A 12,011-nucleotide genomic window follows, 5' to 3' on the forward strand; every position below is an offset into this window, starting at 1 on the left:
GCTAGAATTAATCAGAAACGCTCAGAAGTGACACCAGCATTTTTTTTATATGCAGGCTCATTTCTTTGTTTTTTCATTGCACTGGCCTCCTATCGCCAGATATAAATGGGTGTGTTCCTCTTGGTCTGTGGCACCATGGCCACCACGGAGTACTTGGCTTGGAGATGGCGGGGCGCAGCAGCTTGAGCAAAGTGTCGAATTTACGTGGTTGCATTCGCAAGAAGCTAATAAGTACCGTCAAAATGAGGAGAAAATGGATTGTTCACTATTTTTCTCCGTATTCAGAATCCTTTGTTCTCTAGAACTTGACTTGCCATCTCCTTCAATGGAGTGTGTTTGGAACGTGTTTGCACTTCATACCTTGCCACCGACTATATTACCGACTAAGAACACTGCATTCGAGACGTATTTGTGCTGCATTGGAGGCTGTGGCAAGATCGAGTTAAATCCAAGGTGCGTTTTTGAATACGTAAGAACGCTCGGAAATACTCCCCGTCGTTAGCAAATTGAGCTGTTGGGCTAGTTGGTTTTTCATGACTGGAAAAAATTGCGCTACTCCTCATCGTCTCAGCACAGCTCTGGTGGTAGGCGGCTTGCATGGCCGGCCAACTCTCGCAAGCGATGAAACAGTCACACCCACCACCGGCTTTTTTTCTTTTGCTGCCAGTGCCCACACCATAGCATAGCGCACCAGCGCCGTGACAATCTCTTGTTCTTCACTTGAATCGAACTCCTTGACGCTGCTGGGAAGGCTGTGCGAAAACGTACAAAAACAATACATGTGGCGCGCTCGGTTTGCTCTGCTCACTCAGCTGAAGGCTATCAACTGATCAGCGCTGGTCTCCAGAGTTCTCACTGATAACGAGATTCAGACGTGACTCTCCGGTTTCGCGACTTCGTCGCTCGCATGTAGCCTCTGCGGGTGTGAACTTAGGTCGCTTCTTGGTCAATCGCAGCGACCGCTGCTAGTCGACAGTGTGAACCAGTCTTTAATGCCTCTGCACTTCGCAGCTTGTCAATCGATTGACGGCCGACACTCTGTTCGTTGCTACCAGTGCCAGTGTTTCCTGCTATCTGACTTTCCTTTTACGTAGCCACAAGTATGGCCCAATAAACGGTTTAACCTGAACACCCTGTCTGCTCCCTTCGTCCGCGTCACGACCCCGTTACATCTGGTGAAAGTGTATCCCAACCCATGTACCAAACGCTCCCCCCCATCCGTGAGCCGAACCAACACCGTCAAAAGGACATCAGCATCAACGCTGAGCAGCAAACCATCCTCCGGCATCAAGGGCTCCCGCCGGAGTACCTGAACCGACCCGGAGCGCTAAAACCTCAACCACAGCGACAATGACAGCCCCTGTGCCACCTGCATCGATTGTTTTCCCGCATCCTAAGGAACAACAAATTTTTCGTGGTTCAGCTCTGGAAGACCTGGAAATTAGAATTGAGACATACGACCGTGTCCCCGCCTTAAACAGCTGGGACATCGAACAAAACTGCTCCACATTAATTTTCGTCTAGAAGACGCTGGGAAGACATAGTTCGAGAATTGAAAATTCATGCTACAAACCTCGGATCTTTTTCAAACATTCTTGAGCACCTTCACGAGTGTCATCTGCAAGGAACGTGCCGCTACTATCTTGAAGACAGACATACAACTCCCCAGCGAAAACGTTACTATCTTCATCAAAGAGATGGCCCAGCTGTTCTGTCATGACCCCATCATGGATGAGGACAAGAAGCTCTGTTTCCTGACTCGAGGTGTCAAAGAAGAGTTCTTTGCGGGGTTTGTGCGCTACCCGCCCAAGACTGTCGACGAATTCCTCACCGAGGCCACGACAATCGAAAAGGACGCCAAGACCCAACAGCAATGCAAGGGGACAAACAAGTGATTTCGACGTTCTCATTGACGGCTCTCGTCACAGCTCTCGTTGACATCTGAGGCGACTATTTTGTTATCAGTGGGAAGTTCGCCGCGAAGTTGAAGAAAGTTAAGACTGCCTGAGAAGGCTCCGAAATCCGGACAGCTGGAGGTCACGTAGTTACCCCGGCGAGAATCTCCACAGCTACAGGCATCATTAACAGCCAGATGTATCCCGCAAGCTTCGTTGTACTACAGCATTGCTCAACAGATGTCATCGTTAGTATAGACTTCTTAAGCCTTCATTGTGCCATCATCAAAGCGATGACACTATCCATCGAAAAGGTACCACCGCTTTAGATAGTTTATACCGTAGAAAGTGATGCGCCTTGCTCTTTTTTAGTCTGCTCCTGCCTCATTGAATAAAAATGCCACCTATTGTTTACTCTTCCTGCGGTATAGCTTTTCGGATTGAAAACATGAAACTTTCCTCGTCATCAGGCGTTGATAAAATCGCATCAAAGTTCCTTTAAGATGCATGCAGTAATAATCTCTGGCATTTTACTTTTTCAAATATCATAATGGCGGTCAAAGCGTCGTTGCGCCCCGAGGAGCATAGCCGGTGAGAACGAGAGTGGGGGTTGTGCCTGAGACAGTCATAAAGACCAATTAATGAAGGACTTAATGTGCTAATATTTACGTGATTCAAAAATCAATCAAACAGCCTGGTAGTCTTTGGGGCATTATAATAAATGATGAGTTTGGGGTCCACTTTCTCTTCACACGGTGGCCACCAATCCTGGAGCCTAGGCAAGGTCACAATGAAGAGTGCACAGCTGCGCCACCGTGCTCAGCCATTATCTTGGCTGTGATTGGACACACATGGATTAGGCCACCTTGGGCGCCTCTACTTGCATTTTACACTTGGTTGCCTGCACCAAGTGTGAGATCTTTTTTTTTTTCATAATTATGTGACCAGCAGGAATGCCTTCATATTTATGAGAACTTAATTTGTTGGTTGTGCCTGACCCGCTTTTTTTTTTCCAGGCACGAGAAGAACTTGAGGAAGCCAAGCAGATGTACGAAGTGATCAATAACGAACTCCATGAGGAACTCCCGACGCTCTACGAAAGGTGAGACAACATTCTCAGCTAGTTTATGATACACACGACATTTTCGGCCACAGGATGAATGTCGCCTGCAATGGTCAATGAATATTATCGAAACAGCAATAAGAGAACTTGTGCTCATCTGATGAGAAAGAAATGTGCATCTGATATTCAATGCTATGTCACGCTTTGCTCCTTGTGTGTTCAACTTATTTGAAATTAGAGGCATATGGAATTTTTCTCATCATCAATGTGATAATCAGTACCTATACTCGGCTGTTGGATAGTAGGATTTATGTCACTGGGGAACAGTTAAACGCAAACTGTCTGGGCAGCTGACATGGCTCTTCAAAATAAATTTTATTTGGGCGAAGGGCAGCTACCTAAACGAGTGGATGATTGTGGGACATGCAGTGAAAGGCACATGCAAAATCAACTTTGGGAGTAGCAGTGCAACAGTCTTTGTGCTCCTTCAAGGGCATAATTTTTTTATCGCAGAGCTGTTAAGGTCAAGGTTGGCCAAGTGTTGTAGATAGTCGTCGTCATCATGAACCGCCAGGCAGGCACCACCCCCTTCGACCTCCTAAGGTTAGGTTGGGCTACTTTTCGCCTAGGTACTTTTTTAGCCTGCTGCTTGGCTCCTTTTTGGCTACTTTCTTATCCTATAGATTTGAGTAAAGTTATCAATTTTTGGTGACCACTGGTGTTTGAGTATATGGTGCGAGAACATGTCAGTCAAAGGGTGCTTAAGCTTCGAATGTGAAATTTGAACTATGATTAGCAAAAAGTTGATGCTCTTGCATCAAACCAAGGGTCAGAGGTCATTCATAACATAAATACAAAAAATTGCACTTTCATAATTAACCTGCCAGTGAAGCAGGCCTGTCCCACGCAGACACACACAAAAACGTTTTTAGTTGCATGGTTGGGAGAACTGTGGCAAGGGGCCTCGCTTTGAAGATCACCCATTGCATTAGAACGTCTTACCCAGTCAGCCAGCGAACAATCTTTTTGAGACACCCAATGAGCTGCTTGTATCATTTCTTAGGCTTAGTGCAGACTGCAATCATGGAAGAAATTTTGTGAAAGTGGCTCCAGTTTACGTTTCGATGCATAGCTCAGATTTTGAGCACACTCATCATACTTTAGACTGTCTTGAATAAAAACGCAAAAGTGGTGATTACAATAGAGTAGAAATGTAACGACAGTCCAGCTCCCATAACGGGAGCCTTCAGGCTCCCGTTCTAGGAGCTGAAACGTTGTTACATTTCTACTCTGTTGTAATCGCCGCTTTTGCCTTTTTATTCAATGATTTTTCCCGACCAGGCGAACATCCATCTAAGCCTTGATTTCAGTAGACTGTCTTTCATTGTCTTAACATTAAGTCATTTCAAGAAAAATTATTTGAGACGCCTGAAAAGAAAGTCATGTTTTTAACAGTGATGTGTTTTGAAATGATTGCTTAAGTCAGCAATTTATGCTGGAATCTAAAAATTGTAATTTTGATTTGTTGAAGCAGCACATATTTACATTTTCACTTAAAGGTTTTGACTGTTATGCTCACATAATCCTTGCACTTTTTTGCCAGAAAATCAATGCTAAGTTAAGGGCTGCGAGAATTACGCGGAGAAAACTTTCCACGAAAACGTACATAGCGAAAAAGAAAACAATGTGGCCGCAAAGCCGGATTATCACACCAGCAACTAACAGCAAGCTTTAAGAAGTAGTAATTAAAACTTACCTCAACAATAAAATCAGAGGTTCAACACAAGACAAGATTTATTTGAGACACAAAAAGTGAAAGCAAATAGTCGAGAATTCGAATACCATACGCAAAGCTTGTGTACGTTGCGGGCGTAGCGATAGCCGTGAAACCCGGGAGAAAGGACCTTTCGAGGTGAGACGGAGCGGCCTTCATGAATTTTAACTGCAGTCGCAGCCTCGAGTACTTTTGTGAAGCCGCCGTGCATAAGGCTGATGTGTGAGGCCTAACCACCGCCGGGACCTGGGAGCGCGACTCCAGATGCAACTGAGACCACCAGGAGCACCCATGGACTGACGTGAGTACAGGCATCATCTGGAGATTTGTGAGACGGGAGCCCTCACGTCTACTTCGGCACCGTCCTGACTCTCCCTTCACGACGACCGCCCGATTTTCACAAGGGAAAGCGGTCCATAGGTCAACGACGTACATCTTGACAGCGCAGCCCGTGAGTGCAAGCACCATCTGGCGGCTCGCGAGACGGGAGCCCTCACGTTTTCTCCGGCTCGGTACTGACTCTCCCTTCACGACGATGGGCCGATATGCACAAGATCATAAAGAATGGCAGCCCGACAAGTGACAAATATTCGTTGTGTGAACATTCTGCGATGAATGCCGTGTTGACTCTGACTTCGTCTCGTGACCCGGCCGGCCAATGACTTCTCATGTTTTTGACACTGGACCGGATCATGGAGGCCCTCTACGAAAGGTGGAGTCAAACACGCAAGGTCGTCACGCAGGTCATTGCAGATATCAAACACCTACGGCATATGGACCACACATCAATGTGTTAGTTGTGTCCAACATTCTCCGAATTTCGATTGAACAATACGATCTTTCTGAGGAATTGATAAGAAGATTGAAAACACAGTGGAAAGTGATCATTTGGGAGCATAAATGGAGGAAGCAAAGCTTTATAAACACCAGATCATTCTAGCCAAGGTCAGAGTGGAATATAAGATTGCAGACGTATCAAATGCTCGACAAGCTCGCTTGGAGGCCATGAGGCAAAGGATTTGGACAGAAGTACAAGCTAACGTGGACTCTTCATCTGTGGCGCCGCCATCTAGCCTTTGCTTTTTCAGCAGCAATCTTGTTCTACGGAAGCTAGACGACTCAGACTCACAGCGAATTGCTGAACGTGCTGGAAGCCGGAAAGTCACCGATGTCACCACCGAAACGAGCATCCAAGCTTGTACAGAACAACCACTACTTCCGAAGAACTGGCCCACGCCTTTAGAACTTTCATCAGTGTACACTATCAATGAAGCAAACGACACGCCAGTTACAGCAGCTCAACTGCACATGCTGGAAGAGAATTGTACGAAGGAAAAGCAGAAGGCATCTGGACATCCATAAGGTAACACACTAGAGCTCGAGGATTATTGCACGCCGAAGACGCCAGATTTTGTTCTATTGCAGTCCTCACGTCTGTGCAACCAAATATCTGATAAAAGGAAATAAAGGCCGTTTCACCAAGGAAAGAGAAATTTTAATGTCAAGGAGGAAACGGAAGCCTACTGCCAGTACTTTTCTAAACTACGGCACTTCGGGTAAGCAAACGAAGTTAAGATTAGAGAGACTGCGGTTGGCACGGCATATATTTGCGAAGATGCGGAATGTCAAGACAACGTCAGCCCGCCGAATGAGACAGCCGAAACCAACGCAGAGTGAAAGGGCTGGTGCTCCCAAGACAAGGGCAGGCAAGAGAAAGAAATCAAGAAAGGTTCTGAGGAACAGCTATACTAGAAACTTGCGGAAGAGTCTGCATGATGAAACTTCTTACCCAAGGAAACTGATCGTACAAAGCAATTTACCGAAAGTGACCCGTCCACTGGCAAGAGCGGGGAACAAGCGCCGTGAACATTGCTGGAAGGTCAAGCGCAGAAAGAAATCCAGATGATTCTATACAAGGACTGACATGGAACTCGTATTGATGAACATTGTGTTCTCGGAACCCATGTGCAATTTTATGTTCTCCGTTGTCATTCGCCACTGTGGGGGCACGGAGGATGTTGAAAATCATGTAAAGACGAGGAGTGGTAATATTGAAACGCGCTAGCGAAGATTCGACGAAGAGGAGGAAGAGACTCAACTGGCTCGCGAGCGACGCTGTTGATTCTTCGCTGAGCTACACCTCTGCATTGCCCATCTTGTAAATAAACGCGTTCGATCGTCACAATTGTGGTGGAAGGTGCTGGGTAAGCTAGCTACTACCAAGTGATACCGGAGAGGCACCGTCCCCTAACGACGGAACCGCTACACGAGCTTCGCCGCAGCCGTCGACTAGCGGGCTTGGCACCATTACCTCAAGAAATGAGCTCGGACGGAGACAACCAGCAACCAGCCGCAAGGACGTCACCCTACCACTACAGGGAGCCGCGGACCTTCACAGGGAAACACGGCGATGACGTGGACGAATGGCTAAGCCACTATCAGCGGGTGAGCCGTTCGAACGGTTGGAATGCGGCTAGCCAGCTGTCTCACGTGGGGCTCTTCCTTCATTTCACGGCGCTGGTATGGTTTGAGAACCATGAAGACATATTGACAACCTGGGACCAGTTTGTGGAGGAAATTAAGAAATGCTTTGGAGACGCAGTAACGAAGAAGAAACGTGCCGAGCAGAAGCAGACGTTGTCGCAGAGGGCTCAAGTCACCGGTGAGACATGCAGAATCTACATTGAAGAGATTCTGAAGTTGTGCAAGTCGGTGGATGCCTACATGACGGAAGAAGACAAAGTGGGCCATATACTCAAGGGCATCGCCGATGACGTCTACCACTTCTTCATTGGCAAGGAGAGCCTGGAATGCGTGGCCGACGTGATTAACCACTGCCGAACTTTCGAGGCGCTTAAAACTCGTCGCATCACATCGAAATTCGGACGTCTGGCCAACGTCACGACTGTTGCCACTGTCGATGTCTGCCAAAATTCTCTACCTGCCAACCTTTCCTCCACCATTCGTAAGATTGTACGGGAGGAACTGCGTCGCCATGTCTCTGTTCCCATGCAAGCTGGAGACCCGCAGTGTGATACACTATCCCCAAGCATCAATGCTGCGAGTTTCGACGAGCGCAGTTACTCCACCCGCAGTCCACGGCTGAGGGCTCCGCCACCACAGGCTACTTACGTCGAGTCGTCTTATGCGCCCCGCAGCAGTTATAGCTACGACAGCCAACCGCCTCCGTTTGTGTCCGAGTGGCAACTGTTCCCTGAGCATCCTCTCCACACCGCAGCATTCGATGTGCCTCGGGAACGCCCCGTGTACTACCAGTGCGGTGTTCGCGGACATATTGCCCGGTTTTGCCCATCGCGACTTCGCCCACGCACGTTTTCTGACCGACCAGCGATGCTTGCACGGCGAAGCCAACAGCCCGATTACGCCTACTGGCCTTCGGATTCAACTGCCCAGAAACACGGGCACCGGCCGAACATCCGCAGTGACTCGCCTGCCTCTGTGAGGAGCTTGACGCCACCTATTACGCGCCAGCGACGGTCCCCATCTCCCAGTCCCCGGCCGCGGCTTTCCTCTCCGCCACCGGAAAACTGGCCGGCGTGGCCGATGGAGGCAAGGTCGCTGGACGTACCGCTTTGCATACAAGTATGCCTCCATTAGTTCACATGCTTCACAACAAGGTTCATGTATTCATTGACGATGTTCCCACGATGGCTCTGGTAGACACCGGTGCAACAGTTTCTGTAATGAGTTTAATTTTCAAAGAGAGACTTGGCCGCAAGGTTATGTTTTATTGGGATAAATCTTCTACTTTTCGAGCAGTCAGCGGCACGGCTTTGTGTCCAGTAGGTGTGTGTACTGTGTCTGTTCGTGTTGCTGGTAAAGCGTTCAAGGCAGAATTCGCAGTGCTCGCTCATTCCACGCATGACGTTATCCTTGGAATTGACTTCTTGCAAGAGTGCCGTGCGACTGTTGACTGCGGGGCAGGCGAGGTTCTATTGTCCGCCCTCGCCCAGCAGCCTCAGCGTAGCGGAGACGACAACCTCGTTGTAGTTAAAGACGCTATTCTACCGGCATGGTCTACTGCCAGCGTGCCCGTTGCTGCTTCGAATGCCGACACGAGCTTCAGTTCTCCTGATATTGTGATTGAGCCGTTGCCTTTGCCCTGCATGAAGAAAAACATCTTGTTGCCGCGCTGTGTTGTGTCTCTCACCGAGGGAAAAACTAAATTATGGGTAGTTAACTGCTCATCCGAGTCTATTGTACTACCAGAGGGAATGCGCCTTGCCATGTTTGAAGGGCAGTGCAGTATCTGCATAGGAGCTCTCAGCAATGCGGCAAATTCGGACTATGCTGATGTATCCGGCACGGAATACGAATTTTATAAGATGGTTAGCAAGTCTATTCCCTTGCATAAGCGCAAAGTGTTGGTTACACTGCTGGCCAGGCACGCTAAAGTATTTGATTTTGCACGGAAGTCGCATAGACCTCAGACGCCCAGCACACGCACTCGTCACAAGATCGACACCAAATCTGCGCACCCCCTCAGACAGAAACCTTATCGAGTTTCCGCGTCAGAGCGCAAGGTAATTTCAGAGCAAGTCAGCGAGATGCTAACCTCTGGCGTAATTCAAGAATCGTCAAGTCCCTGGGCCGCACCTGTTATCTTGGTCAAGAAAAAAAATGGGTCCTGGAGGTTTTGCATTGACTACCGACGTCTCAACTCTATAACTAAGAAGGACGTGTACCCGCTTCCTCGCATCGATGATGTCATCGACTGACTGCATTCAGCGACCTATTTTTCATCGGTGGACTTGCGATCCGGGTATTGGCAGATCCCCATGGATCCGGCTGACAAAGAAAAGACTGCCTTTGTTACACCCAACGGTCTGTTTTAGTTTAATGTTATGCCATTCAGCTTGTGTAATGCCCCGCCACATTTGAAAGATATATGGACACCGTTTTACGGGGCCTCAAATGGGAAATTCGCCTGTGTTACCTGGACGATGTGGTGATTTTTGGCCAAACATTTGAAGAACATAATAATCGCCTTGACCTCGTTCTAACCTGTCTCGAGGAAGCTGCGCTTACACTGAACTAAAAAAAATGACGCTTTGGAGAACGTGAAACCTTGATTCTGGGACACCTGGTGGATAAAAATGGCGTGAGACCGGACCCGCAGAAAGTCGCCGCTGTCAGCAACTTCAAGCAGCCGCAGTCCCCCGGGGAGTTGCGTAGCTTCCTGGGCCTGTGTTCTTAAACTTTCGTCGATTTGTTCCGAATTTCGCTGATAAAGCACAACCACTGACTGACTTGCTGCAAAAGGATGTCCCTTTCCACTGGACACCGGATTGCGAAGCAGCCTTTAAGCAGCTTTGGTTCATACTGACTTCAGGACCGGTACTACGCCATTTCGATCCTTCTGCTGAAACGGAAATTCACACAAATGCCAGTGGAATCGGCCTTGGTGCAGAGCTCGTTCAGCGCCATGACAATGCTGAACACGTGGCCGCTTACGCAAGTCGTTCGTCGAGCTAGGCAGAACGAAATTACACTGTCACAGAACAGGAGTGCCTCGCAGTCGTTTTCGCCGTGCACAAGTTTCGCCCATACATCTACGGCCGTCGCTTCTCGGTAATCACCAACCATCATTCTTTATGCTGGTTGGTAGGCCTCCGAGACCCATCTGAACGACTGGCCCGATGGGCTTTGCGCTTACAGGAGTTCGACTTCACAGTACGCTACAAGAGCGGTAACCGGCACGCAGACGCCGACTGCCTATCGCGCCTTCCTCTACCGACGACTGAGTGCGACGCTGACAACTTCGACCAGTATATCGGCACTATTGCCTCTGAGTTCCCTGATCTCGCGACTTTCCGGACAGCCCAACAAGAGGACCGCTCCTTAGATTCTCTGTTCACCTCCGCAAATGAACACGCAAACCCAAGCTTTTTGGTGGTTCATGACGGCGTCCTTTACAAGAAGAATTATTCCGGACAAGGCGCCCGTCTGCTTCTAGTTGTTCCACGCACTTTACGGGCTCACGTCTTTCGGTCCTTACACGACGACGCAACCTGCGGCCACATGGGCTTCGCCAGAACGCTTCAACGAATCCAGCAAAGGTTCTATTGGCCCTAGATGTGACACGACACGAAAAAATACGTTGCTGGATGCGAACAATGCTAACGACACAAACGTCCCACGGCTACGCCGCCAGGACTTCTCCATCCTGTTCCACCTCCTAACTCTCCCTTCGAGACTGTTGGTGTCGATCTGCTCGGTCCGTTTCCACGATCGAGCAGTAACAATCGATGGGTAGTCGTCTGTGTTGACCACCTAACGCGCTATGCAGAAACTGCTGCAATACCTGCTGCAATACCTGCTGCAACGGCCATGCACGTGTCGCAGTTTATGCTTCGCTGTATAATTCTCCGCCATGGTCCTCCACGCGTTGTCATTAGCGACCACGGACGTGAGTTCGTTGCCGACGTCGTTGAAGAGATCCTGCGTCTGTCGGCCTGCCATTTCCGCCATGCCACACCATATCACCCGCAGACCAATTGTCTCGTAGAGCGCACGAACCGGACTCTCCCGAACATGCTGTCTATTTATGTTGATTCTAAGCACAAAAACTGGGACGAAGTGCTACCTTACATTACACACGCGTACAATACCGCGAAGCATGAGACTACAGGTTACTCTTCATTTTACCTGCTGTACGCTCGCTCCCCACGATTTTGTGTCGACACTATACTACCTTTTACACTAGACGTGGAAACCTCGATAGCCGAGACGCTCTGCCGCGCAGAAGAAGCCCGTCGCATCGCACGCCTCCGAACCTTGGCATCCCAGCAGCGTTCTAAGAAACGTTACGACGCCTGCCATCGCTCCGTATCTTATAGTAAGGGCGATCTTGTGTGGTTATGGACACCAGTCCGCGAACGTGGTTTGTGCCAGAAGTTCTTGGCCCACTATTCCGGTCCATTCGTCATTCTTGACCGCCTCAGCGACGTCACGTACGTAATCTCGAGCGTCACAAGCAATGGTCGCCGCTCTAGCAAAACACAACTGACACACGTTGCGCGCCTTAAACCGTGCCACCATCAACCATCTGAGTGACTCGCCTAGAGTGCATCGTCTGCGAACCGGGAAGTGAAACGCGCTAGCGAAGATTCGACGAAGAGAAGGAAGAGACTCGACTGGCTCGCGAGCGACGCTGTTGATCCTTCGCTGAGCAACACCTCTGCATTGCCCATCTTGTAAATAAACGCGTTCCATTGTCACAATATCATTAGTGGGAGAGCAGTGGTCGGATAAGAAG

General features: G+C 49.0%; 1 protein-coding gene across 10 annotated transcripts in view; it reads left to right on the forward strand.

The window, feature by feature from the left end:
• Amph (amphiphysin) overlaps positions 1-12,011 on the forward strand; it is a 197,406-nt gene that overhangs the window by 84,901 nt on the left and 100,494 nt on the right. For all 10 annotated transcript variants that reach the window (XM_037423611.2, XM_037423612.2, XM_075893965.1 and 7 more), the window contains exon 6: positions 2,912-2,997. In XM_037423611.2, coding sequence (XP_037279508.2) covers positions 2,912-2,997 — 86 coding nt within the window. The remainder of the gene's footprint in view (positions 1-2,911; positions 2,998-12,011) is intronic.

This window comes from Rhipicephalus microplus, chromosome 4, assembly GCF_043290135.1.
Source record: "Rhipicephalus microplus isolate Deutch F79 chromosome 4, USDA_Rmic, whole genome shotgun sequence".
NCBI classification, from domain to species: domain Eukaryota; kingdom Metazoa; phylum Arthropoda; class Arachnida; order Ixodida; family Ixodidae; genus Rhipicephalus; species Rhipicephalus microplus.